The sequence below is a fragment of the Erpetoichthys calabaricus genome, chromosome 12, assembly GCF_900747795.2.
Source record: "Erpetoichthys calabaricus chromosome 12, fErpCal1.3, whole genome shotgun sequence".
NCBI lineage: Eukaryota > Metazoa > Chordata > Cladistia > Polypteriformes > Polypteridae > Erpetoichthys > Erpetoichthys calabaricus.
This window is the reverse complement of record NC_041405.2, coordinates 88700924-88726666: the sequence shown is the minus strand read 5'-3', so window position 1 is coordinate 88726666 and position 25743 is coordinate 88700924. Positions and strand designations below refer to the sequence as shown.

At 37.8% G+C, this 25743-nt stretch overlaps 1 protein-coding gene across 1 annotated transcript in view; it reads left to right on the top strand.

The window, feature by feature from the left end:
• The window catches only part of LOC127529965 (craniofacial development protein 2-like), a 254110-nt gene extending 228723 nt beyond the window's left edge, over positions 1-25387 (top strand). Inside the window, exon 2 of the mRNA XM_051935387.1 lies at positions 24781-25387. Within this exon, the coding sequence (XP_051791347.1) occupies positions 24878-25387 (510 nt within the window). The 5' untranslated portion in view covers positions 24781-24877. The remainder of the gene's footprint in view (positions 1-24780) is intronic.
• The last annotated feature ends 356 nt before the right edge of the window (positions 25388-25743 follow it).

Here is a 25743-nt window from a genome sequence, read left to right as displayed (position 1 = left end):
AACATTGGAAGATGCATGCACACAAATTCAAAAACCCAGCTGTTAAAAATAAAAATACCGTATATCCTTTTTGACTATAATAAGACAAAAGCTAAAAGTATGGCTTTATAATAATGCAAAAAACAAACAAAAAAAATAGCTGGCATTATAGCATCCAAACTATAGACATCAATAATAACCTACGGTGAACAACACTTTCCATTGAATATATTTCTTTCCCTCGAGCTCAGTTCAACCTTCTTAATCTGCATAACCTTAACAAACAGTAGGTCAGTTACTAAAGCTCACTAAGGGAGTAAAACACATGACACATAAAAAGAAAGAGAGTCATTGTGTGTTTTTTAATTATACAGGATGGGGTTTAGTTCTACAGTACACTATGAATTATGTAAACATGTACAATTGCTACATCATCAATTATAAATATAATAATTTCAGTATCATGATACACTTGAAATAATTCTTAGAGGATTTCAGAAATTCTCTTTATTGTCAAAATGATGACAAAACACAATATTTTGGACATGTTTGTAACATTCTTCAAGGCCACTGTCATCACTATTTTTCCTTCTTAACATTCAACCAGTTGCTAAGGCACACAAGTTTGTTCACATTTTCATGTGCCAGAATAGATATTTTTGTGCAAAATATAAAAAAGAAAAAAGGCAGCTATGCAATGCAGCATGGAACAAGAGCATCAAAGACTGATTTTGAAATGCTTAAAAGAACAGCAAACCACTTGAATAACAACATTCCAAGTCTATTGTCAGTTTGCATGCAAATAATTTTGCTTGTTTGTATTTACTAATATATAGTTTCCATTTTATGAAATAAATAACATTACTTAGCAAGGAATTGAATTGATTCTGTGATTACTTGTCTTGGGTATTTTGAATGCTTATAGTTGCAGGAGCTGTAGAAAGAGAAGGCCCAAGTAAAAGAAAGCCCTGTTAATACATTACAGGTTTAGGCACCCCAGCATTCTCAACCTTTTTAATGCACAGTTTGGAGAAGTGATCACTTACATAAAATATCCCTAAAAGCACATTAAAAACTCAGGAATTTAAAATTTTCAGGAACTGATCTCCTTTCCAATACTGCACACACAAAGACCTGCCCTTTCTGTATTCACAGATAGTTTAATAACATGACACTTTATCGTCACTGTAATCATTACAAAAACAACAACACTATAATCCATAAGCAGATATTTGGAAGCTCATAACTCGCCTGCACGGTTCCAGAAGTTTCTCCAGCCAGGTTAGTTTATTGAACTCTGCATATGTTAGCATTGCCAGCTTCATTACAGTGTGTGCATACTATTTTGTATTTACACAGAGAGCCATCTGAAATGTTTGTTTTAAAATTAATTTTCCAGTGAGAGCGTCACAGGTCTCTCTGGCATTGGTGCATTACTTAAACCCACACAAAAACTTCATTTGTCATAACAAGAGCTGGAAAAAGTCCATATGTAAGCTCATCCTCAATCACTTGCCTTCTGCTGAATTCTTAAGTCAGGTCGGTCCAGTCAAAAATCCTTTATCTTCTTTTTTTCTTCAAGTGAAAGATTTACGAAGGGGTATTTCATTAAAAAATAACCAAATTTTCTTTGATTTCTGAAGTTCCACTTGAAATTGCCATATTGTTAAAGCTGCATTTGCTCATCTATAGTTACAGTATGTAATGTTAAAGGTGCGTATGAATTGTGAACCATTGACATCAATATGATATAGTGTGTCAACGATGGTCCAATTGTATTAAATTAAAAACCCTAAAACAATATTAATTCACTGCCAATAAATATTGGAGTATTTGGGGCGCACAAAACTGTGTCTCCAGAAGAATCTGAAAGCAACCAATTAATGAGCAGCCTTAGGTCGCCTGCCTGCCAAGAGATCAAGGACTTACACAGACTCTCATTTGGCCGGCATCCTTAGCTCCAGAAATATAGGTATTCACACAAAACTTTTTCTTTTTTTATTCACACAGAAATTAAACAAATACAGTACAAGTTGGAACCCATTTTTAATGGATGTTGATATGTGCTGACACCAGGCACGTTGCGCAGATAAGCAAATTTATTTAATGATTATTTCACATTACCTAATTAATAAATGAGTTTTTTAAATATTTGGGGTGAGGGGGGATTGGGAAGAAATTAGCCTCCCTTCTAAATATCTTGGCCTTAGTATACCAGTTCTATTTTTCACTTGGCCATATGTTATTTTATGACTTCCTTCTTACCAGCATACTAGTGTAATAATTAAAAAAAGTCAATCCATAAATGTTTTCAGTTTTCAATGGTATAGAAGAATTCAAAAGGCTAAACCAAAATTACAAACAAAAATGATAGAGTTTGTTAATTAACATTCATGTGCAAAATTGAAAAATAATCTAAAAGTCAAGAACTAGCAAAGGTTGATTTTCTTACATTTTCAATGTTCAAAGTGTTCTTTCTTTTCTTTTTGGTGCGAAAAACTCCTTTTATAAACAATCTGGGAAGCATGTATTGTATTCATTAGCTTATAACATACAGTAAGTGACAGTTATGTCACACACTAACAGGTTCTGTCAAATCCCTGGCAACAGGAGTCACACTCCTAGCAATGCCCTAGAAGTGCCACACAATTATGAAGATGCAAAATACAGTATAAACAGATAAGTAAAAATTAATTATTAAATAGCCATAAGATTAAAAAAAAAAAAAATTAGAAACAACATAGACTTCACAAACGAGTAGAATATGATAATTGATTTTGATTATGGAAAGATATCTTGGATGGATATCCTGAGAATGAGGATTTTAGTTACAGTAGACGAACTTTCTTGCATATTATTTTCTTATTTTCTTTTTCTTGCTCTCCTTTGAACTTTTTATTTTTGACTTTCATCTGTGTGTGTACTAACATATCTTGAAGATTATAATTTCATAATAATTCTTGGAGTTTCTTTGGAATTACGCTCTTATTACTTAATGATTCTACGGATGGTAAAATCAGTGCGTTATGATTACATACAAGGGTAATCAAAAAAGTAAGGATTAATTCTACCAGGAAAGCTCCCAAGTGTGTCATCTTTTGTTGGTATATGACAAGAGAACACCTCATGGCATAGCAAGTTGCTGATTGGGAGTGTGCATTTAGTAAATTTACAGCTAATACACAGATAAGGAACCAGGAACTAGAAATCAAACCAAGCTCTGGGAGTCAATGGTGACAGCAAAAGCCAAGTTTAAACTAAAAACCAAATTATAACAAAAATTAAAAGAGCACAGTTGCTAATCAAGCCTGAAGAAAAGCAAAGAATGAACATGATCCTCTAATAGCAATAATATCAAACCACCAGCATTCCATTTAATTGTAATTAAATGTAAACTTAATTATTCTCCATCATTTGAGCACATAGTTGCATGATGTGTGTATTGCAGTTGATACAGCTTGTTATTTCTGCTGACAGTAGTTTTACTTATCAAAAATGCATATTTAAGTAAGAGTTGGAACAAAAGATTTCCTCTTTGGAGAATCACCTGAAAAATGATTATCCAATAGGCAAAAAGAAAATTGGATTGATTGAGCTCATTTAAATAATTTAGTAATTCTTACTTCAGTCTCTTCAGGTCCTACTGTAGTCAGTGCATAGCCAAAATCAGCAACACGTGTTAAGCCATAGGGTGAGTGGATAACAGTGAGACAGGAATCTAAGAAATTAAAGTTTAGTCTTTTGGTATCTGGGTTACTCATTCACACTCAGAACCAGGTTGTTCTGCATTATTTATTTTTTGTTATTAAATGTTATTATTTATTTGTAATTTCATCTTCCCATTGTGTTATACTTTCTTATATGGTGTTGCCATTGTGTTATTTATTTTAATGAGTGCTGCCATATTGCTTTTGGCTACAAGGCCTGTTACTGTCATGTGACCTAATGATAGTGTGATGTGTGACATCATCATGTAGCACACAAGTCCTCTGAATTTTGTACCAAAGACAATAGAAAGCCCAGCATTAACTCTAAGCTAATGTACCTAATAATCATTTAGGATTATAATTAGAAATCAAACTTTGTTTTGTTTAGTTTCTAGCCTGTCCTTCAACTATGTTTTCTTATTTTAAAAGATCTCAATTTCCAAGTCAATTAAACCAAAACCTCAACAACAGTGTTTCAATTTCCAACTTTCCAAAAGTTATTTTACAAAAAAAAACTAGTTCATAAACATCATTGCATTTATAAGGTTAGCTGAACATTTGCTTATTTGGAAATAAAGTTATTTTGGTTAATGAAATAATATTGCACAGACCTGTATCTATGGAAACCTGACCTAGTAGAAGTGCCTGTCTTCTGCTAGTTGAGGTTGCACCAGATGGTTTTAAATTCTTTCATAAATCATGAAATAATGGCTGAGAAGATGGCCTTTTAATAATTTTATGTGATGAAATGAAGATCCATTTCAAAATGTAGTTGATTTAACATCTGTTGAGGTTTTCATGTGAAATGTTAAAACAGAATAAATTAAATGATAGCTACTACTAGACCACTTAGGCATTTAGACATTTTTCATGACTGCATTCAGTAGCCTTTTATCAATTATGATCATATTGTCTTGATTGGTGATTTTAATATTCCTGAAGATGTGGAAACAGACACTTTAAGCACACTTTAACTTACAGTATCTATTAAATGTGATAGGGTTTTTGATAAAAAGTTACAAGTCCAACTCACACTCACAATTGTAAATTAGATCTAATTGTCACCTGTGGTTTTGATTTTCAAAATTCATTCATTATTCTAATTGATATTATCTCTGACCATTACTTAACACAGATTAAAGGTAGAATAGTTTGAAAATAGACTGCAACACTATATTAAAATTTATGGATTTTTTTTTGTTAACCTTCAACTTGATTTTGGAGAATAATATGGATAATATATAACTAAAATATATCTCTGACAGAGGCCTTAGAATAGATCTACTAACAATAAAAGTGGTTAGAGTGCAAACAAACTCACCTTGGTATAATAACAGCATTATTTTTCTCTGTTTTTTTGTGCTGTTCCAATGCACATAAAGGAAATAAACATGTGTATACCAAAACATTTGTAATTGCAACAATTGTCTGGTAGAAATGGTGCATTTTCTGGGAAAATTCCAGGGGTGCCGATAATTTCGGCCATAACTGTATATGTTGACTGATTTATGATTTTACAAACTTGTACTTGATAACAAAATTATTGTTATTGCTGGTGGCATTACCCCAAGTGTCTAGTGGGTCAGGGTTATGTCTGCTAAACTCTACCCTTTATTAATGTAAATTTCCTAACCTCAATTAGTCTAACATCTGGTACAGACTAGAAATTCTTAAAAACTTACCAATGTTGAAAATGGGAGTGACCATACACACAATGACAGATTTTGCCATTTGTCACCTTTTCTGTCCTCTAATCTTCCTCTAATTTTCAATCCTGGAGCACACACTACATATTAACAGATTTACACTCACAGTTTCGAACATGGAATCTCTCAGTATTTTTCATTAACAAAAACATGACATTAAATGAAACATGGTGGACAGTAGTCAGCTTCAACATGCAACAATAGTTTGTGGGTTATTTTGTAGTGAAAAATAAAATAGGAAAAAAAAACCCATCTTGTTTAGAAGAAAGAGGTTCTCTTCTTCAGTGGCATGTTTAATTACGTTCTGCTGCTTGTTTTTCATTGGCTGTTGGTCTTTCATAAGTGATGTCAAGAAGCAATGCGTTAAAAAAAAACTTAATGTTGCCCCCATACTATATTTGGTGTCATAAATATTAAACATATTTAATATAGCCAATCTAAAATTTGGTGGCTCTGACTGGCTTGTGAGTAAATTAAGAAGTTTAAGATTAATACTTTCCATTTTGGGATAATCTAGGAAGATAATTTTTTAAGACCTGTCTGAAATCGGGACACTTTTTGCCATCTTCAGAAGGGTTAAATCTTGCCCAAACTCAGTCTTATTAACCCTATAATGTGTGCCTAGAATAATGCTGTGTCACAGCGGGCTCGAGTCTATCTTGGCAGTGGTGCATTCAAGGCATCAAGTAGTGGTGGAGAGAGTGCCAGTCCTTCGCACAATTGCTTCATGCACACAGGTCCATTTTGGAATAATTAATTCATCTTACCTGCATGTCTTTGGGAAAGTGGAAGTTAAATTGGTGTATCTGGAGGAAAATGTATGCAGATACAGGGAAGCCATACAAATACGAACAGCTGGCCCTCTGGTGCGGTCAAAACAACCTGGAGCTGAACAAGCTTAAAACTGTGGAGATGACAGAGCCCCCCAGTGCTGTCCCCTCTCACACTACTCAACAGCATTGTGTCTGCTGTGGAAAACTTTAGGTTTCTGGGATCCACAATTTCCCAGGACCTAAAGTGGGAACTAAACATAAACACAATTGTTAAAAAGGCCCAGCACAGGTTGTACTTCCTGTGCCAGCTCAGGAAGTTCAACCTGCCTCAAGAGCTGCTCATCCAATTTTACTCTGCAGTAATCCAGTCTGTTCTCTGTTCATCTATCACAGTCTGGTTTGGCTCAGCCACAAAACAGGACAGGAACAGACTTCAACGGACCGTCAGGATTGCAGAAAAAATCATTGGTGTTGATCTGCCCTCCATTCAAGACTTATACAGATCTCGAGTCAGGAAACGGGCAGAAAACATCATTGCAGACCCATCACACCCTGGTTACAACCTTTTTCAACTTCTTCCCTCTGGTAGGTGCTACAGAGCACTGTACGCCAAAACTACCAGACATGGGAACAGTTTCTTTCCTCGGGCCATCACTCTCATGAACACTTAAGTCAATCTCACAGCATCAGGGACAATACTAGGTAAAACCGGAGTCCAATTCCTTGTATGTGTACATATACTTGGCCAATAAAGCTGATTCTGATTCTGATTCTGATTCTGATACCGGTGTAAAATTCAAAACTAAAACACTGGATCCACAAGTTTTATTAATATGATAGTATACCAGTGACATATGTCTAATAAAAAATGGACTAACTGACACTAATGTTGTGTATTCACTGTGCAAGATAACTGCTGTTGAATAAATTATTATAATTCAGCTCAGCAGCTGATGCTGCTGCATCAACGCTCCCTGACCTAGAGTTCAAGTTCAAGGTCAGCCATTGTCCGTGCAGAGTTTGCATGTATTTTCTGTGTACCTGTGGAGCTTTTTGTCAAGTCTAATTTGAATGAACCTTGTGTCCAGTGCATTATAGTGTCACCTTGTGAATCTGTGTTAAAATGTTTGAGTTAAACATGAAAAACCTCTCTTATATACACTGTTGTTTATGTCTTCAAATCTTTCAGCTCAAGAAAGAAACATAAGCTGGTTTTATATATTCCAATCATTTTCAATGACAAGAACATGAATATTCAGGCCATCAGCAGATAGTCTCACATGATTTAACAAATATAATAATGAAATGCTTCAAGACATAATTAGAAGTGCATTATTTTTTGGAATGGTAAAAACTAAAAATTATGAGCAAATTCAGTTTAATTCTTTTCCAAATGGCAGATTTCAACAGTATGGAATGTAACTTGCATTTCATAATACGTTAAAATTACATATTACTTCTGAAAAAGTAAGATATTGGATACCATAGCCTTCAATTAAAGACACTAATTGATTTTTCTGAAATATGACTGTAAATTTCAAAGTTCCATTTATATAACAAAATATGTCTCTGATTACCTTAAAATGTCCTCGAAATGCATTCAAGACATAATACATCATGTTAAAGGAGCAATGGTACACAATCAGAAGAAACATCTGAGAGTTACAGAAATAAGATTTTAGAGACACGGAGCAGATGTTGGGAATTTGTAATAAATTACATTCCTTTCTCTGTCTCCTTAGAATGTAGTGCCTGAACATCTGAAAGGCATCTCCATAAAATCGTGCCTCATTTTGAAGTCTATTGAAAAGTCAGTTGGTTTTAGATGGTGTGTAGCATACAGCTCATGAGAGAGATCTAACTTGAGGCTCATACTCTTATGAGATATGTGACTGGTACTTGGTCAAGTAAAAAATACTCCTGAATAATTTCTGAAGAGTGGCAATCAATGATGCAGCCCTCTCTGTTGAGTTGGCATGTTGTGAGTCAGCTTCAATGTACAAATGTGGGAGGAGCTCTACAATCGATTATCAACTTTATAGCAATTATCATCAATGTTTACTAAGCTCCCCATCTAGTAATTTTTTAACCTGCTTATTCAAGTTCAAGGTCATGAGGATTATGACCTATCCAGGCAGCATTTCTGGTGGAAATGTGCTTTCAGCACAGGGCATGCTCTTACACAATCTACAATGCTGTCTACTACCATTACACTAATATTCTCATCTCTGATTTAGAGGGAAATTCAGAATATTCATGAGAGGAGACGAATGTGAAAACATTAACTGTGCCAGATTTTAAATTCTGAACTTTGGAGCTGGCTAACCATTGTACCCACTCTCTCTTGTTAATTTGGTTTCCTTGAAAGATGCAGCATTCAGCCTCAAAATTTGAACAGGTTGTAGTATGATTTACGACAACGATAATGTTGCAGTAAGAATACTCATGTACCTTTCTAAATTATATCTAAATGAGAAAAGGCACGTAGGCTTTTCCCTCACATGCATGTTAAACAGACTGGCACCACTAAACTGGCCCTGTAAGAGTGAGGATGGGCAGAGTGTGTCCAATGCTAAACTGTCATTCTTTCCAGATTTGGTTTTTGCCTAGTGTTCATTGCTACTGAGTTCTCGTAATCCTGCAGGAAAAATATCAAGTTTAAAAATGGAACATTTGTAGAGGTGAATTATTAACAACAGAGATGGGTGGGTTCACTGATACATTGAAAGATGGAGACCAAGTTAAACTGCTGCTGCAGTATTGAAATCATCTTTACATTCTGATTTACTTTAAAGACAAATGAAACATATCAGGAAGATATAATAAAATAATAATTAAGAATATATTCAGTGTCAAACTTTAGGAAAGGCTTAGGCATGCAGTTATGAGGCCCTTATTTCCATGTGTGACCACTAGGGTGCACCAGAGAACCCTAAACCCAAGATACATCAACACACGCATGTTATATAAATAAAATAAAGGATTTTTTATTCACACAAGGCACTTTTCCTCTCACCTCACCACAATAACCACAAGGATACAATAAATCACACAAATCTTCCTCCTTTTGTCCTCTGTTGAGTGTGACCCGCTGCCGCCCGGCTCTAACTCAGATGAAGTGAGGCAGCAGTCCCTTTTTATGTTGGACCTGGGAATGCTTCTGGTGTCATGCTGTGCTCTTGAGGAAGCACATCCGGGTCATGGACAGCGCCCTGTATCAATCCCCAGGGACTCAGTCAGGGCTGCAAGGCCACACTCCAAATCCCAAGCACCCGCATGGGTGTACCGATTGGGTTACCATATGAGGACTGCTAACACTTATTGTATGGGGATGGAACTAATCCCAATCCTTGCTTCTCCTCAGTCTGTCGATAAAAACATACTGGCCAGGAACAAATTTATTTCAACGCCCTAATTCATGTGCATCATTGCACTCGCCTCCCATCCAAATTTTTAATAGAAAAACAAAAGTAATATTCAGGACTCTGCCCACCTAGGTGATCATTTACAGCTCAGTTAAATATGAAACATTCCTTCAATGAAAGGTTTCTGCCATTGAAAAAAAGATCATGGTCTTAATAATGCCAACAAATAAAATATATATTCATGGTGGCTGAAGCAAGGAAACTAAAATATGCATCAGTCATCAGAATATACCTCCTGGCTTTTTGTCTCCATTTGTTTTATTAAATCTTAAATAATTTATTACTATTGATTCACTTTTGCTCTGTCTATTATTGCATGATCTGCTTGGCCCTCCTACATGGTAGGACTTCTGCACATTTTTACTCAGTCATCCCTGTGATAAGATTTCAAAGGCACTTCTTGGACAGATGGCACTAACACTTAAGTAATATGTGACCTTTTGACTTCATTGGTGAACCACGTTTCATTCTTTGCAAGTAATCCTGCTGGTTAAGCAGCCTGATCTTACGCAAGATTCAAACGCATCTTATTCTGCTTGATTCCAGAGCTTCTGTTATTCCATTGCGTCAGTGGTGTGCCTTTTTTCGGACACATGGCCCAGCATTTTTATAATAGTTCTAATATGAAATGGTTAGGGTTTTGGCAGAGAGTGGAAAGAAATACAAAACTGTAGATGGGAGCAGTACACTTATAATTCCGCTGAGGATTTTGTCATTTAAACAGGAATATTAAAGTAAAAACAAAATATAAAAATTTACAGTCATTGTTTATTACAGCCATAAGAAATGTGCCTTAAATTCAATGGTCATATAAATTGAAGATGTGCGTGTGTGCTTTAGCCCCCATGATGAACTTGTACTCCATTCAGGAATGTTTCCTGTATTGTGCTTAATATTGCAAAGATAGGCTCTGCAATCCTGAATGTGACTAAGGTGGCTTATTAATAGAAGGATGTCTTCTGTAGATTAACCTTTTATTCCCAGCATTATTTTCCTAAAAGAATAAAATACATAATTATGCACGGACAATATTGTATCTACTATTAACACCAAAAGCTAAACCATGCAAAAATGGATGATTTATTAAACAAGTGAACACAAGGGCGGGAAAATAAAATGAGGAAACAAATTAGCAAAAGAAACAAAAACAAAAAAACATACTGCAGCTAACAATCAATTGGAATGGTTTACCCACTTATCCACATTGAAGTGTCTTAAAATATCCCAAAGTCACCTCCCAGCTCTTTCTTTGTGTCTACCGTGATGTCTGTTTTATCCACTCTGACACGTGTGTAAGCCATTTTTAACACAAAAGCCTTGATTTGTAAAGGCTTAAGTTACAGAAAGTTTCCAACATCTTTTAAGTCCTACGTAGTGTTTTTTGGGGTTGGCATTTTAGTGGTTCCAGAAGGCAGGACAATGAAGGGAACAAAAAATCTCATTAGGATTGGACATTTCAATGACATGTCAGCCACATGCTGAAGTCCATTCATTCATCCGTCTATCCAGTTATTCTAAACCTGTAACAGAACAGAAATCATGTAATTTCTTTGATGGTGTCTTTAACTTGGACTCCAGTTCAGCACGCAATTCTAAGAGGACAGATGTCTAAACTGGGTTATAAATTAGTCACCATCATCATGAAAAAGGGCACAAATACCATGTATAAATAATGTTATTTAAGGCAAATGTTGTGTTTTTAAGTTTGTCTATGTACTGTATTTATTTGTGGCAAAATGAGCATTTTCTTATTTATCTAGTTATAAAATTTTCACATAACATTTTGTCTTATATATTTACTTCATCAAAGAAATATCACATTTTTGTTTTTAAATATGTTCTCAAAGGGGCTTGTGATAGTGATTTGGTTAGACCTCCATGCCGCATACTCAGGCTGCTGTGGATTAGCTCCTGCTAACACTTACAGCACTAGATTTGAAGATTTCCTCACATAAGGTAATTTGATTTAGAGTGACTGAACATGAGTAAAAATTTTTTGAGAAAAGATTGTGTTGCTCAGTACATGTAACAATAACAAATCTACAATTAGAGGCACTTGAGGAAAACTAAGAAAGCTAATAGATACCACATTCTAATTTTATAACCACAAACTCTCCAGAGTAAAGGCACATAAGAGCATTAAAATCACACCCTAAACTCATATGCCCTGCACATGGTTTTTCCATTTTGTTAACAAAGACAAACATTATTGTATAAAACAGATTTTACTGGTATTTACAATATCACTTTAATGATGTGAGATTTGTGCTCTTTTTATTTTTGTTTTTATTTTCCATAAACACTCAGACCATGATATTTGTCACCATGCCACTTCAGAATAATAAGTTGGTGGTGCTATGGCTGGAGATTAGATCAAACAATGCCAAGTGTCATGAACTAGGATCATTGCAAAACATTTAATATCTTTTAACATATATGTGTAAATATTTTCTATTTGCATTTATATGCCTACACATGTTGTATGGTGTTTTGTATTCAAATAATACATGCATAAGTAAGTGCAGCTCAATAAGCTGTCCTCTGAGAAGACTACTATACTAGAATAAACTGAAATGATTTGAGTCATTTTGTGCTCAGGCAGCAAAGCAGCGGTATCTTAAATATACTGTACATGTTTCCAGGTCTAAACTTTACATTTTGGGAACCATCTGCATTATAATTTAGATACTGCACACCCCGCCATCTTCTTGTTAGCCATCTTCGATTTCAGTTTTAAAAATTTATTCCGCTTCTTTCTGTCACATTTCAGTTGAGTGCATGACTCTGGCTTTTTTCCATTATAAGCGACAATTCTAAAGGAGACATAACTTGTTACAGTAAACTTAAGTAATATGCTGACAAACCTGTGGAAGTCAAGGCTGAAATTACTGAGGTTTAAAGTGTTCTTTCATCTTTTATACTTCTGGTTTTGCTTTTATCTTGTTTCTTGGCACTGTCCTTTTTCAATGCAAACCAACCTTTTCTTTCAATTTCTTTGTATGAGAAAATTAACTGAGCAAATATTCCTCCCATGTATTTATAAAGGAAGAAACAAGTAGAATGTCTCAGGCAGAAGAAAAAACAAACTCTGAGTTCATATATTTTAAAATAGAAGAGTCAAATGTGCTTCAAACCCTCAATACCTTAATGACTAATAAAACCCCTGCACCCGATGGGTTTTTACCAATTATATTGAAAGAGATGAAGGGCGTCATCTCTAAATCCTTATTAGGCATATTTCAGCAGTCACTTCAGAAAGGAGAAATACCTGAGGACTGGAATATTGTAAAAGTGACTCCAGTCCTCAAAAAGGGAGACAAAATGATCCTAGTAATTACAGACCAAAAAGTCTTCCTTCTGTGCCATGAAAAATTATGGAAATTATAATAAGAAATAAATTAGAATATTAACTAAACAAAAATAATATACTGAATAGCAGTCAGCATGGGATTATGAGAGGATGGTCCTGGCAAACAAATCTTAGATTTATTTTGAAGAAGCAATCAGAATAGTTGACAAAAACAAGGCATATACCGGTAATATACTTTACCTCGACTTTTAAAAAGCCTTTGATACAGTCCTATACCAAGAATTAATTCTGAAACAAGAAGCTGTAGGCAGAGGCAGGGGTGTGCGGGGCCAAGGACTGACCAACCCCACGTGGGGCCAGTTATGTCAAACACTGTTACCGGTATGTGTGGACTGTATAAACTTGTGCGCGAATTTAATAAAAATAATGTTAACATACACCAGATTTTCTCATTACTGCATTACTGTATTCAGCTAAATTTTTGTAAGAAACACGCGGACTTTATCAAAATATAACAATTTATTAAAAAAATGCAATTCATAATTCATGACAATACCACAACAATGCAAAATGCGATGCAGTGTCATGCGGAAATTAGCAGGGCCTCTTCTAGAAAAGTACCCAAATTGCAAGTATACTCCGTGTCTCGATATGCAGGATGTCATAGTCATAACTCATGTTGATGTCATGTCAGCTGGTTATCATTAGAGATACATGTTTCTGTGCATTAATATTCGGACAATGGAATGTACATGTACATGTACATGTACGGAATTTGACCTTGAAGAGGGATTTTAAAAGGGTTCTTCTTAGAAGCATCTCAAACATATATATACTGGAGAATATAACTTGACAAATCTGCTCGAACGGGACACACAGACCTCAAAAGTGCGGCCCCCTTAGGTGTGGGGCCTGGAACGGTCGCCCTACTTGCCACCCGCAAATGCCCCACTTGGCTGAAGGTATCAGAGGTAACCTACAAAACTGGATCTCCAATTGGTTAACTGGCAGGAAACAAAGATGGAGAATGCTCTACAGGGAGCAAGGTCATCAGTGGAGTCCCTCAGGGGTCTGTCCTTGGACCATTACTATTTCTGATTTATATTAATGACATTGATTCTGGTATAAATAGTAAACTTGCGAAATTCGCAGATGGCACTAAAACTGGAGTGATGGCAGCAAAAAGAATTTAAAAAAACCTGGACAACCATCAGAACAGGGCAAACACATTGAAAATGTAGTTTTAATGCAAAAAAAGTGCAAAGAGCTAAACTTGGGCGAACGAAACATCAATTATGAAAACAAGAAGCAACCTCTGAAAAAACATTTAGTAGTAGTAGTTTTTTCATCAAGTAAGCAATGTACAGAAGCAATTAAAAAGGTAAATAAAATGTTAAGTTATTTCATAAAAACTACTGAATTTAAGTCAAGGGATGTTATAGTCAAACTATATAATGCACTGGTAAGACCACATCTGGAGTATGTGAGTATCTGGAACACTTTAAGTTGTGCAGAGGAGAGCAACCAGGTTCATCCCAGGACTTAAGGACATGTCCTACTCTGTTAGACTCTGAGAATTAAACCTGTTCAGTCTTGAGCAGAGAAGAATGTGTGGGGACCTAATTCAGGCATTTAAAATCCTCAAAGGCATTGAAAAAGTAGATCCAGCAACATTCTTCAGTTTAAGGGTGAATCACATACTTGAGGACATCACTGGAAATTGAAGGGGAGTGCATTTAAGTCTGAAGCACTTCTTTATTCAGAGTTGTAGGTCTCTGGAACAAACTACTGAGATATGTAGTTCTAGCAGAAACCTTTCCCACCTTTAAGAGAAATATGGATGAGATTTTCGGAGAGCTAAGTTATTAGCTAAACAAATAGTCTTGATGAACTGAATGGTCTCCCCTCATCTGTCAAATTTCTTATGTTCTTATGTATTTTGTAATTACGAATTAAAAATTCTAGCATCATAAGCCCATATTGCAGTAAATGATTGCATTTTGCCTCTTGACCCACTGATCTGTGAATACACTTTTTCATAAAAAGCAAATATTTGAAAAACCAAAACTGAGCAAACTAAAGTGAGTGTTACCAGGCTGTATGAGTATCAGCCTGGCATCAGCTACATTCTAGTTATGTGAGCGACAGCCTGGGCCAGTGCCACCATTAAGGTGAAATAGGCATTTCCCCCTCTTATGATGGCCTAGGGTGCCCATCATAAGAGGGGGAAAACCCAGTGCACGGGCTAGCTACCGAACAGTTGGTTGATGCACTAATAAGCTTGGCCTAGGGCATAAAATAACCTAGCACCAGCACTGGCGACAGCAGAGCCTCGAACTAACCAGTGAACACAATAATACTGAGACTGTATTAAGGCATTCCTCATGGTGCATGTTCCAAGTATGGAGTAAGACCTAAGTGAGCAGTAAAATTTCGAGATAGAGATAGAGATAGAGATAGAGATAGAGATAGAGATACTTTGTTAATCCCAATGGGAAATTCACATTCTCCAGCAGCAGCATACTGATACAATAAATAATATTAAATTAAAGATTGATAATAATGCAGGTGAAAAACAGACAATAACTTTGTATAATGTTAAATGTTAACGTTTACCCCCCTGGGTGGAATTGAAAAGTCGCATAGTTTGGGGGAGGAACGATCTCCTCAATCTGTCAGTGGAGCAGGACAGTGACAGCAGTCTGTCACTGAAGCTGCTCTTCTGTCTGGAGATGATACTATTTAGTGGATGCAGTGGATTCTCCATAATTGATAGGAGCCTGCTGAGTGCCCTTCGCTCTGCCACAGATGTTAAACTGCCCCGCTCCATGCCAACAATAGAGCCTGCCTTCCTCAACAGTTTGTCCAATGCGTGAGGCATCTTTCTTCTTAATGCTGCCTCCCAGCACACCACCACATAGAAGAGGGCGCTCGCCACAACTGTCTGATAGAACATCTCCAGCATCTTATTGCAGATGTTGAAGGACGCCAGCCTTCTAAGGAAGTATAGTCAGCTCTGTCCTTTCTTGCACAGAGCATCAGTATTGGCAGTCCAGTCTAATTTATCATCCAGCTGCACTCCCATATATTTATAGGTCTGCACCATCTGCACACAGTCACCTTTGATGATAACGGGGTCCATGAGGGGTCTGGGCCTCCTAAAATCCACCACCAGCTCCTTGGTTTTGCTGGTGTTCAGTTGTAGGTGGTTTGAGTCGCATCATTTAACAAAGTCATTGATTAGGTTCCTATACTCCTCCTCCAGCCCATTCCTGATGCAGCCCACGATAGCAGTGTCATCAGCGAACTTTTGCACGTGGCAGGACTCCGAGTTGTATTGGAAGTCCGATGTTTATAGGCTGAACAGGACCGGAGAAAGTACAGTCCCTTGTGGCACTCCTGTGTTGCTGACCACAATGTCAGACGTGCAGTTCCCAAGGCGCACATACTGAGGTCTGTCTTTAAGATAGTCCACGATCCATACCACTAGGTATGAATCTACTCCCATCTCTGTCAGCTTGTCCCTAAGGAGCAGATGTTGGATTGTGTTGAAGGCACTAGAGAAGTCTAGAAACATAATTCTTACAGCACCACTGCCTCTGTCTAAGTGGGAGAGGGATCGGTGTAGCATATAGATGATGGCATCCTCTGCTCCCACCTTCTCCTGATATGCAAACTGCAGAGGGTCAAGGGCGTGTTGAACCTGTAGCCTAAGGTGGTGAAGCAGCAGCCTCTCCATGGTCTTCATCACATGTGATGTCAGAGCAACAGGCCGAAAGTCATTCAGCTCACTAGGACGTGATACCTTTGGGACTGGGGTGATGCAAGATGTTTTCCAAAGCCTCGGGACTCTCCCCTGTTCCAGGCTCAGGTTGAAGATGCGCTGTAGAGGACCCCCCAGCTCCAATGCACAGACCTTCAGCAGTCGTGGCGATACTCCATCTGGACCCGCTGCTTTGCTGGCACGAAGTCTCCTCAGTTCTCTGCTCACCTGCGCTGTTGTAATTATGGGTGGGGATGTCTCTCCTATGCTGGTATCAGCAGAAGGATGTGTGGAGGGTGCAGTACTCCGAGGTGAGAGTGAGAGTGGGTTAGGGTGGTCAAACCTGTTAAAGAAGTTGTTCATTTGGTTTGCTCTCTTCACGTCTCTCTCGATGGTGGTACCCCGCTTCGAGCTGCAGCCAGTGATAATCTTCATCCCATCCCACACTTCCTTCATGCTATTATTCTGCAATTTCTGCTCCAGCTTTCTCCTGTACTGCTCCTTCGTCACCCTGAGCTGGACTCGGAGTTCCTTCTGCACGCGCTTGAGCTCATGCTGATCACCGTCTTTAAAAGCCCTTTTCTTCTGGTTCAAAAGGCCCTTGATGTCACTTGTAATCCATTTTGTGTTTATTAGAACTTCACAAAGAAACCGGGGCAGAAAAAAAATTAAATATGTATGAATAACAAAAATGGATAAAAAGACACCATAGCGTTCACTCTGTATAGACAGTGAAAACTTCAAACAGATGCTGCAGCCACCTGAAAGGTTTTTATATTCTTACTGTGCAGTAATTTGTCAAAAACATGATGTAAAATGCACACTTTGTACAAGAGAACAGCTGTTCCTGGGGCATAGTACACCTGCATAGCACTGCTTGAAAGTAAAAATGACAAACAAAAGGTGATTATGGGGGATACATGGTTCTCAGTTTCAGCCACCATACATCTTGTGCTAACTGGTTCTTTATACTGTATTCAAAGCTGAGCTCACCATACTTTTTCATCACTCATGTTTGCTCTGTAAGCTTGATCTTCAGCATGGCTGAAGTCAAGCTCATCTGCTTCCTGGTGGCAGGATTTCAGTATTCCAGGGTTTTTTCAAAAATGATGTCTGCCACTTTTGCTAATAACTACAGTGTTCTGATGTATTTGGGAGATATTAGCCAAGTGCAGTCCCTAAAAGACTAGGCTTGCACTGCCTACCTTATAAATGATGAGAACTGAATTACATAAACACTGCAAAATAGGTAGAGGTAGGTAAGTAGGTTTTAAGTATGAAGTAATATAGTTCTGCAAATGTCCATCCACTTTATTTTTGTGTATTGTTCTCTGCTGATATTATGGTAATCTCCATTTATCCAAGCATTTTTGTAACCCACACATTCAGTTCAAGACTACAGGGCACACTGTGTACAAGTTGTCAACCAACCCTAAGCAGGGTGCTGACCCATGACAGGCCACACATATGCAGGGCCAGTTTAGGACTGACAGTTAACTCATCCTGCGTGGCTTTAGGAAGTGGGAGGAAAGTTTACAAAGACTCAGAGAGATTGTGCTAGTGTGCAAAACAGTGACGGGGCTCAGGAATTGAATGCAGTCTCCAGCAGCACTAGCCAAATGACCACAATGCTGCCTAACAATGACTAAATAGTGCTCATAACAACTAAAAACTAGGCCTCACAGAATGGGTGTCTCACCTACAGTAAGTAATGACTTAGTCAGACCAAAGTAGACAAGAAACTGGCAGTGGCACGTTGCATGCAACTGCTGGTGGCTTTGTGGTGCACCCACATTATACAGCAGAAAACTGAGGATTAGTGAGCTGATGTACCAGCTCTGGCTCAAGCTTAATATTGCTAAGGCCAGCTTTGCAGATCCTGTTCAGGTCACAGTAAAGGTTACAATCTTTTTAAACCTGCCAGCAAGCTGGCTTTGTAGCCCTGGATTATCAGGGATTCACTTCAGCTTTACATTATTTTAAGTTTGCCAACTGCATTGTTTGCTTAATGTTTGTTTTGATCATTTTTGTAGTTAAATTAAAGTGGTTATTATGACACATTCAAAATTAATGTGAACTACAATATTTTAACTTTATAATGCAAGCCCAAGTACAATACAATGCCAATGGAGGTGGTCTAACTCAGAGAAATTGAATGCAGGAAGACTTTGAGGTAACAATAAGAACAGGTCATCAGCAAGGATGAGGAAAACACAGCTCCCAAACCTATTAGTTGAGCTAACTATAATAATTATGTCATTTTTAAATGGATTATATTTGTGAGAATTTTAGCTTTTCTTTCTTTTGTTAAAAGAGAAGCCTTGTCAGAATTCTAAAGGTCTGCCAATAGCATTTGTAATTGCCTTATTATTCCTGTTACAGTACTGTAAGAAGGTATGCGACCTCACGTCTTCTGGGGTCTCGGCCAGTTGTAAACATTCACAGCCATTTAGGCTAAAAGAAAGATTCATTGTCTCAGTTACATAAACAACTTGGTAGATGCTAACTGCCCAGAAATGAACTGTGGCAAAGAACATATGGAATGTTACAATACCTGAGACAATACCCTGCCTTAACTAAGAGGGGTGAATTTAGCCGTTTTTTGTTTTTTTTTCATTATTCATTTGCATTAAGCTTCTGAGGAGGAGTCACACTTTACAGTAAGTTAGTGTGTTGATTGGAACTTTTTACATGAATAATTTCAAGGTTCCAGTAAAATCACCACAAGCCAAATTCTTAATTTCAGAGCACTGGGGCAGCCCCAGATCTACTCTTAGACAAGTGTCTCACCACAGTTTGCACTCATCTTTCAGAACTAACCTGGATATAAAATCATCTGGGAATAAATTCACCAAAGCATGACCTGAACAAGGTTTCATAACAACAACATATGAATGTGAAGTCTAATGTGTTCCAGATTAGCTGATGGCTGAGTTCTAGGCCTGAATAGCTCATTTTATCTAATCCACATAAACTTCTAGGACACTACAATAAAACAATTCACTTTCATGTATATGAAACCATTGTAGAACTTTTCTAGCCTTATTACACAGAACTTCATCCCATCAAAGAAAAACATTTACAGATTGTTAACTGTAAAATGTTCAGCTATATTTTTCTAAAGAGAGCCCAACATGTATCAAAAAAACAAGTACCATTCACACTACCTCTCCAGAACAGTTGATTGAGACTCAGGGCTTTGACCATCTCCTGCCCTCCTCCAGCAGCCAGCATGAATCAGCAGGGCCTGGCAAACCACTGATATTTTTTCAGTGACCAGTGTTTGTGTTTTTTAGCCCAGTACAATCACACCCTCCTTCCTCTTGCTGACAGGAGCAGAAGTCATTTGGTTTGTTGATATACACCAAGGATTTGTTCATCATCAGACACTTCTTTGCCAAAACTGTTACTTTCAGCTGTTAGCTGACTGATTACATCTTATCTGTTAGTGTATACATGTTGGTTTGTCCTCCAATTGACCCCTTATACCAAAATTCTGTGACACTTCAACTTTATTGTCATATGTACTCAGTACAATGATAATCTTATTCTGTGAGTCCTCTAGCAATTAGCAAGAATACACAGCAACAGACAAGAATTCACACCAATAAACAAAAACACTCAGTTGCAAAAGAATTGCAACAACAAACCAAAAGTATGGGTGCACGTGCAAAAACAAATGACTCAATGTAAGCTCTGCAAGTATATGGTCTCAGGAAGGCCTTTTATCCTCCAGACATGTGCTAGCCTGCAGTGCTGATGGGAGGGACAGTGGATGGGATTTATTTACAAGCCTGATGGCATAAGGCAAAAAACTGTCTTTCAGCTTTGTAGTTCTAGCTGCTATGTTCTAATAGAGTCTCCCTGATGATGGAAGTTCATGATGTGGGTGGGTTGTGTCCTTAATAACGTTATGGACCCTCATGAGAAGTCTGGTGTTAGAGATGTCCTCTAGTGCTGTTCCAAAGAATGTTTTGTGCTGATTTTATCACCTGCTATAGAGCCTTGTGGTCTCATGCTGTACTGTTCCCAAACCAGACTGTGTTGGAGTAGGTGAGAAAACTCAACTGTGCATCTGTAGAAATTGCTCAAGATAGTGGTTGGCATGCCCAACTTCCTCAGCATTTTCAGAAAATACAGACATTACTGGTCTTTCCCCACCAAGTCTGTGATGTTGTAGGTCCAAGTGAATTCCTCAGAGATGTTAATACCAAGAAAGTTAAAGTTGTCCACTTTCTCCAACACAGTCTGCCCAATGTACAGTGGTGGTTCTGTCTTCTCTTCCTCTCTGTGTCCATAATCAAGTATTTTGTGGTGCTGGTGTTATGAAAGAGATTACTGTCCTGACACCACTTCACAAGTTTAGCCACCTCCAACCTGTACACTCCAACCTGTCACCCCTTGAAATCAGTCCATTGATAGTGGTATTATCCGCAAATGTAATAATGTTGGTGTTATTCTGTTATTCTGGGAAGCAGCACAATCATGGGTAAAGTGTACATACAGCGTGGGACCCAAAACACATCCTTTTGGGGTTCATGTATTTAGGATTATTCTTTTGGAAACCTGACTGACTGGGGTCTGCCTGTTAAAAAGTCCAGGACCTAGTTGCAGAGAGTAGGTGCCACACCTAGAGTGGAGAGCTTGTTGGTGAGCTTAGCTGGTATCACAGTATTAAATTGGGTGTAGCAGCCCTTGTTCTCTGAAAGAGCTGTGTGTAATGTTGTGCTAACTGCTTCCTCTTTTGACCTGTTTGGTCTATATGTAAACTGTAGGGGGTCGATTATGTCAGATAGGAATGTCTCAATGTGGCTCATAATGATTCTGTCAAAGCATTTCATAATTAAAGGAGTCAATATAACAGGCTGGTAGTCATTCAGACACTTAGCTTTGCACTTTTTGGAAGTGAGCAATAGAACAATGGTGGTTGTTTTGTAGCAGGTGGAGATTGTGGCTTGTATAAGGGAGAGGTTAAATATGTCAGCCAGAACATCAGCAATGGTTGAAGCACAAGCTTTGAGTGCACATCCAGCGATGTTATCTGAGCCGACTGCCTTCCAGGGGTTTATCCTTCTCAGAGACTTTTCCACATCTGCGGATGATATTGTGAATGGGGGCGTTGAATTCTCACTAGCCACCTTCCTGCCTGTCGATTGACTTGGTATGTTGTGCACGTTCATCAAGGTGTGTTTGTTACCCATGACCTTGGCACTACATTAAAGTAATTTAATTATTTATTCTTGTCCAACTTTCCTACATGTTTAAACATATGTAATAATACTGTCATTAATTGCATGAACCCATGTTGGAAGGAAGGCATATAGGACATAACATAATACTCTGGTGCATGGGATGTAATTATAGTGATGCAGACTAGAGCAGGTGGACATGGGGATGGGGTACTATTAAAAAAATCACTATCTTGTAGACCTCTTATCAGTTTATATGTTGCATATGCACACACATTAACATTCAGGGTATTAGGATAGATTTGCTTTTTGAGTTTTTATGTTTGCCTCAATTTTGATGCTCCCATTGTTAAGGGTGTGTCCCTGGAGATTGTGGGAAAATTTGACATTTTGAAAGGATTTCACTTCCTTATCGAAGTTGCAGGCAAATGTTGTAGAAAGAAAGAAAGAAAGAAAGAAAGAAAGAAAGAAAGAAAGAAAGAAAGAAAGAAAGAAAGATCTGAATATTAAAACACTTAGCCTGGGAAAAACAGGTTCAAAGCCCTAAACCATAAAGGCAAATACACAAAATCCAAACAAAACTCAACAGAAATGCAATTTCTTGAAGAACTTCAGAATTTCTTAATCAGTCCAATAAGACAAAAACTTTAATACTAGGTATAAAACTAAGAAGGGTAGTCACAAGCAAAAGGGGATCAGAATCAGTACCCAAGCAACATGACCGGCACTAGCTAGACAAAGGATTCACATAAATTAAATTTGAAGAAACAGACAAAAGGTAATTAACTAAAAATATAAGGTACACAAGACATAAGCAAAATTGCAAAAGCCAAAGAAGAATACACAAACAAATAAATAAATAAAAGGTAACTAACAATACTAAAAGTCGGGTAGAAACCCAGCTGAACTCTAACTGCTGCCATAACGAAATTTATACAGAGTGATGGAGAGCCTCTTTGTGTGTACCTTTAAAATGGAAAAAATAGAGCCAAAGTAAAAAGTTGTATCAAACTCACCTCTTGAGTGCAAAATGCAGAGACCACTGACTCTTGGTGGCCTTTAAAGCCCATTTTTGGGTTAGTTTTAGACCCATACATTCTTAGCAAGGACCCATCTTTGGCCACCAACTGGTCAGACTTAATTATCCTGTTTTTCTTCCAGTCCCCCCCATGACCTTTTGCTCACTTTGGTGCCCACAGTGTAACAACTTTCATCTGGGACATTTATGCGGGGCATACATCTCCCTGTTAGCTGTTTACCCACAGTGGTATTTGGGGAGACTGTCTGGTTATCAGAGGGAGTTCCACTTTTGAAAGGTCAGCATACACAATGTAAAAGTAAATAAATAATTAATGGTAAGAAACACAAATTACATTCCAGTAAGTTTCTTAAAGTGAGAAAATTCTGTGATATTAGCATTTTAATGTAATTTACAAAACCATTTAGCACTATTAGTTGCATTATACTACCCATTCCTTAGCACAATCTAAATACTCCACAGTTTGATTCTGTTCATTTTTAATCTCACATTCTTCTACAATGTAATATTCTGCAATGCATCATACTAATGTTTATAGCTTGCATACCTTTAAAGGCTAAAATGCAATAACAGGAAAAAAGCAATACACATTGTTTACCTAACATGATAAATCTGAGAGGAAAACTAAACATAAGTTTTCAAAATCTTGAATAACCTTGAAAAACAAAATATTAACATATTTGCTTATCATGATAAGAAATAATTTTAAACTAAAATTTTTATATTTTTAAATTCCTCTAATTATATATTACTTGTCAAGCTCAGATCATTGTACCCATCTACTATGTTTTAAATAAAACATGCAATAACATTCAGTAATAAACGAAATAACATGCAATAAAATAAAGTAAAATCCTAAAATGTTGGCTGTGAAGTGTATTTTCCATTGTTAAGTGGTGTCCCTGCAGACAGGAGCGCCCTGGTTTTGGGCATGACAAGGCTTGATAGGAAAGCTAGCTTCAACAGCTTGCATGCTTATCTGTAGTCGCAACCTTAATCTTTAATCTGTAGTCACACAGGAATAGTGACGCATGACTGGTCCCTTCAGAACTGCCCATGGGATGGTTACAAAACGGTCCTGTGCATTGTTATAGATTGCATATTTATAGCATGCCCATACCAATCCAGACCATTATATAATTGCTTTTTCAAGGAAGTGATAATGGCATCATCCTACCAAAATATTAATAAATGTCATTAGCTTAATGCAATTGTGTGACAAAAAATACTGTGATCTGAACTACCGTAAACTCAAAAAAAAAAAAAAAAAGATTTTTCATCATATAACAAAATAGGAAATAGATATTGTGTAACATATAATTTGATTATCTTGCAGGTAGCATTCCAAAGCCCAGCTACAGGGGATGCACAATCCAGTGTGTTTCTTCGTGCCGGTCCCAAGCCCGGATAAACGGGGAGGGTTACGACAGGAAGGGGATCCGGATGTAAAATTTTGCCAAATCAATATGCGGACAACAATACAAATTTCCATACCGGATCGGACGAGCCCCGGGTTAACAACGACCTCCACCATTACTGTTAGTCAACAGGGTGCTGGCGGAAATTGGGCTACTGTTGGCCAACGAAGAAGAAGGAGAAAAAGAGGGAGGAGACGTGTCCGGAGGCAGGAGGACAGGAGGAAAGTAAACAGAGTGGAACTGATGGTAGGAACTTTGAATGTTGGCAGTATGACTGGTAAGGGGAGAGAGTTAGCAGATATGATGGAGAGAAGGAAGGTTGATATATTGTGCGTGCAAGAGACTAAATGGAAGAGGAGTAAGGCCTGGTGTATTGGAGGTGGATTCAAATTATTCTATCATGATGTGGATAGGAGGAGAAATGGGGTAGGAGTTATTCTGAAGGAAAAGTATGTCAAGAGTGTTTTGGAGGTGAAGAGTGTCAGGCAGAGTAATGATTATGAAGCTGGAAATTGGAGGTGTGATGATGAATGTTGTCAATGCATATGCACCATAGGTTGGGTGTGCAATGGGTGAGAAAGAAGATTTTTGGAGTGAATTGGATGAAGTGATGAACAGTGTACTCAAGGGACAGAAAGTGGTGATTGGAGCGGATTTCAATGGGCATATTGGTGAAGGGAACAGTGGAGACAAGGAGGTGATGGGTAGGTATGGTGTCAAGGAGAGGAATGAAGAAGGTCAGAGGATAGTGGTTTTTGCCAAAAGGAAGGACATAGCTGTGGTGAATACATATTTTAAGAAGAGGGAGGAACATAGGGTGATGTGCAAGAGTGGAGGAAGATGCACACAGGTAGATTACATCCTATGCAGAAGAGTTGACCTGAAGGAGATTGAAGACTGCAAAGTGGTGGCAGGGGACAGTGTAGTTAAGCAGCATAGGATGGTGGTCTGTAGGATGACGTTGGAGATCAAGAAGAGGAAGAGAGTGAGGGCAGAGCCAAGGATCAAATGGTGGAAGTTGAAAAAGGAAGACTGCAAGGTTGAGTTTAGGGAGGATGTGAGACAGGTAACTGGGTAGCAGTGAAGAGTTACCAGACAGCTGGGAAACTACAACAAATAGTAGTAAGGGTGACAGCAAGAAGGTGCTTGGCGTTACATCTGGAAAGAGGAAGGAGGAAAAGGAAGCCTGGTGGTGGAATGAGGAAATACAGGAGAGTATACAGAGGAAGAGGATGGCAAAGAAGAAGTGGGATAGTCAGAGAGATGCAGAAAGTAGACAAGAGTACAAGGAGATAAGGCACAAGGTGAAGAGAGAGGTGGCGAAGGCTAAAGAAAAGGCATATTATGAGTTGTATGAGAGGTTGGACACTAAGGAGCGAGAAAAGGACCTCTACCAATTGGCTAGACAGAGGGACTGAGCTGGGAAAGATGTGC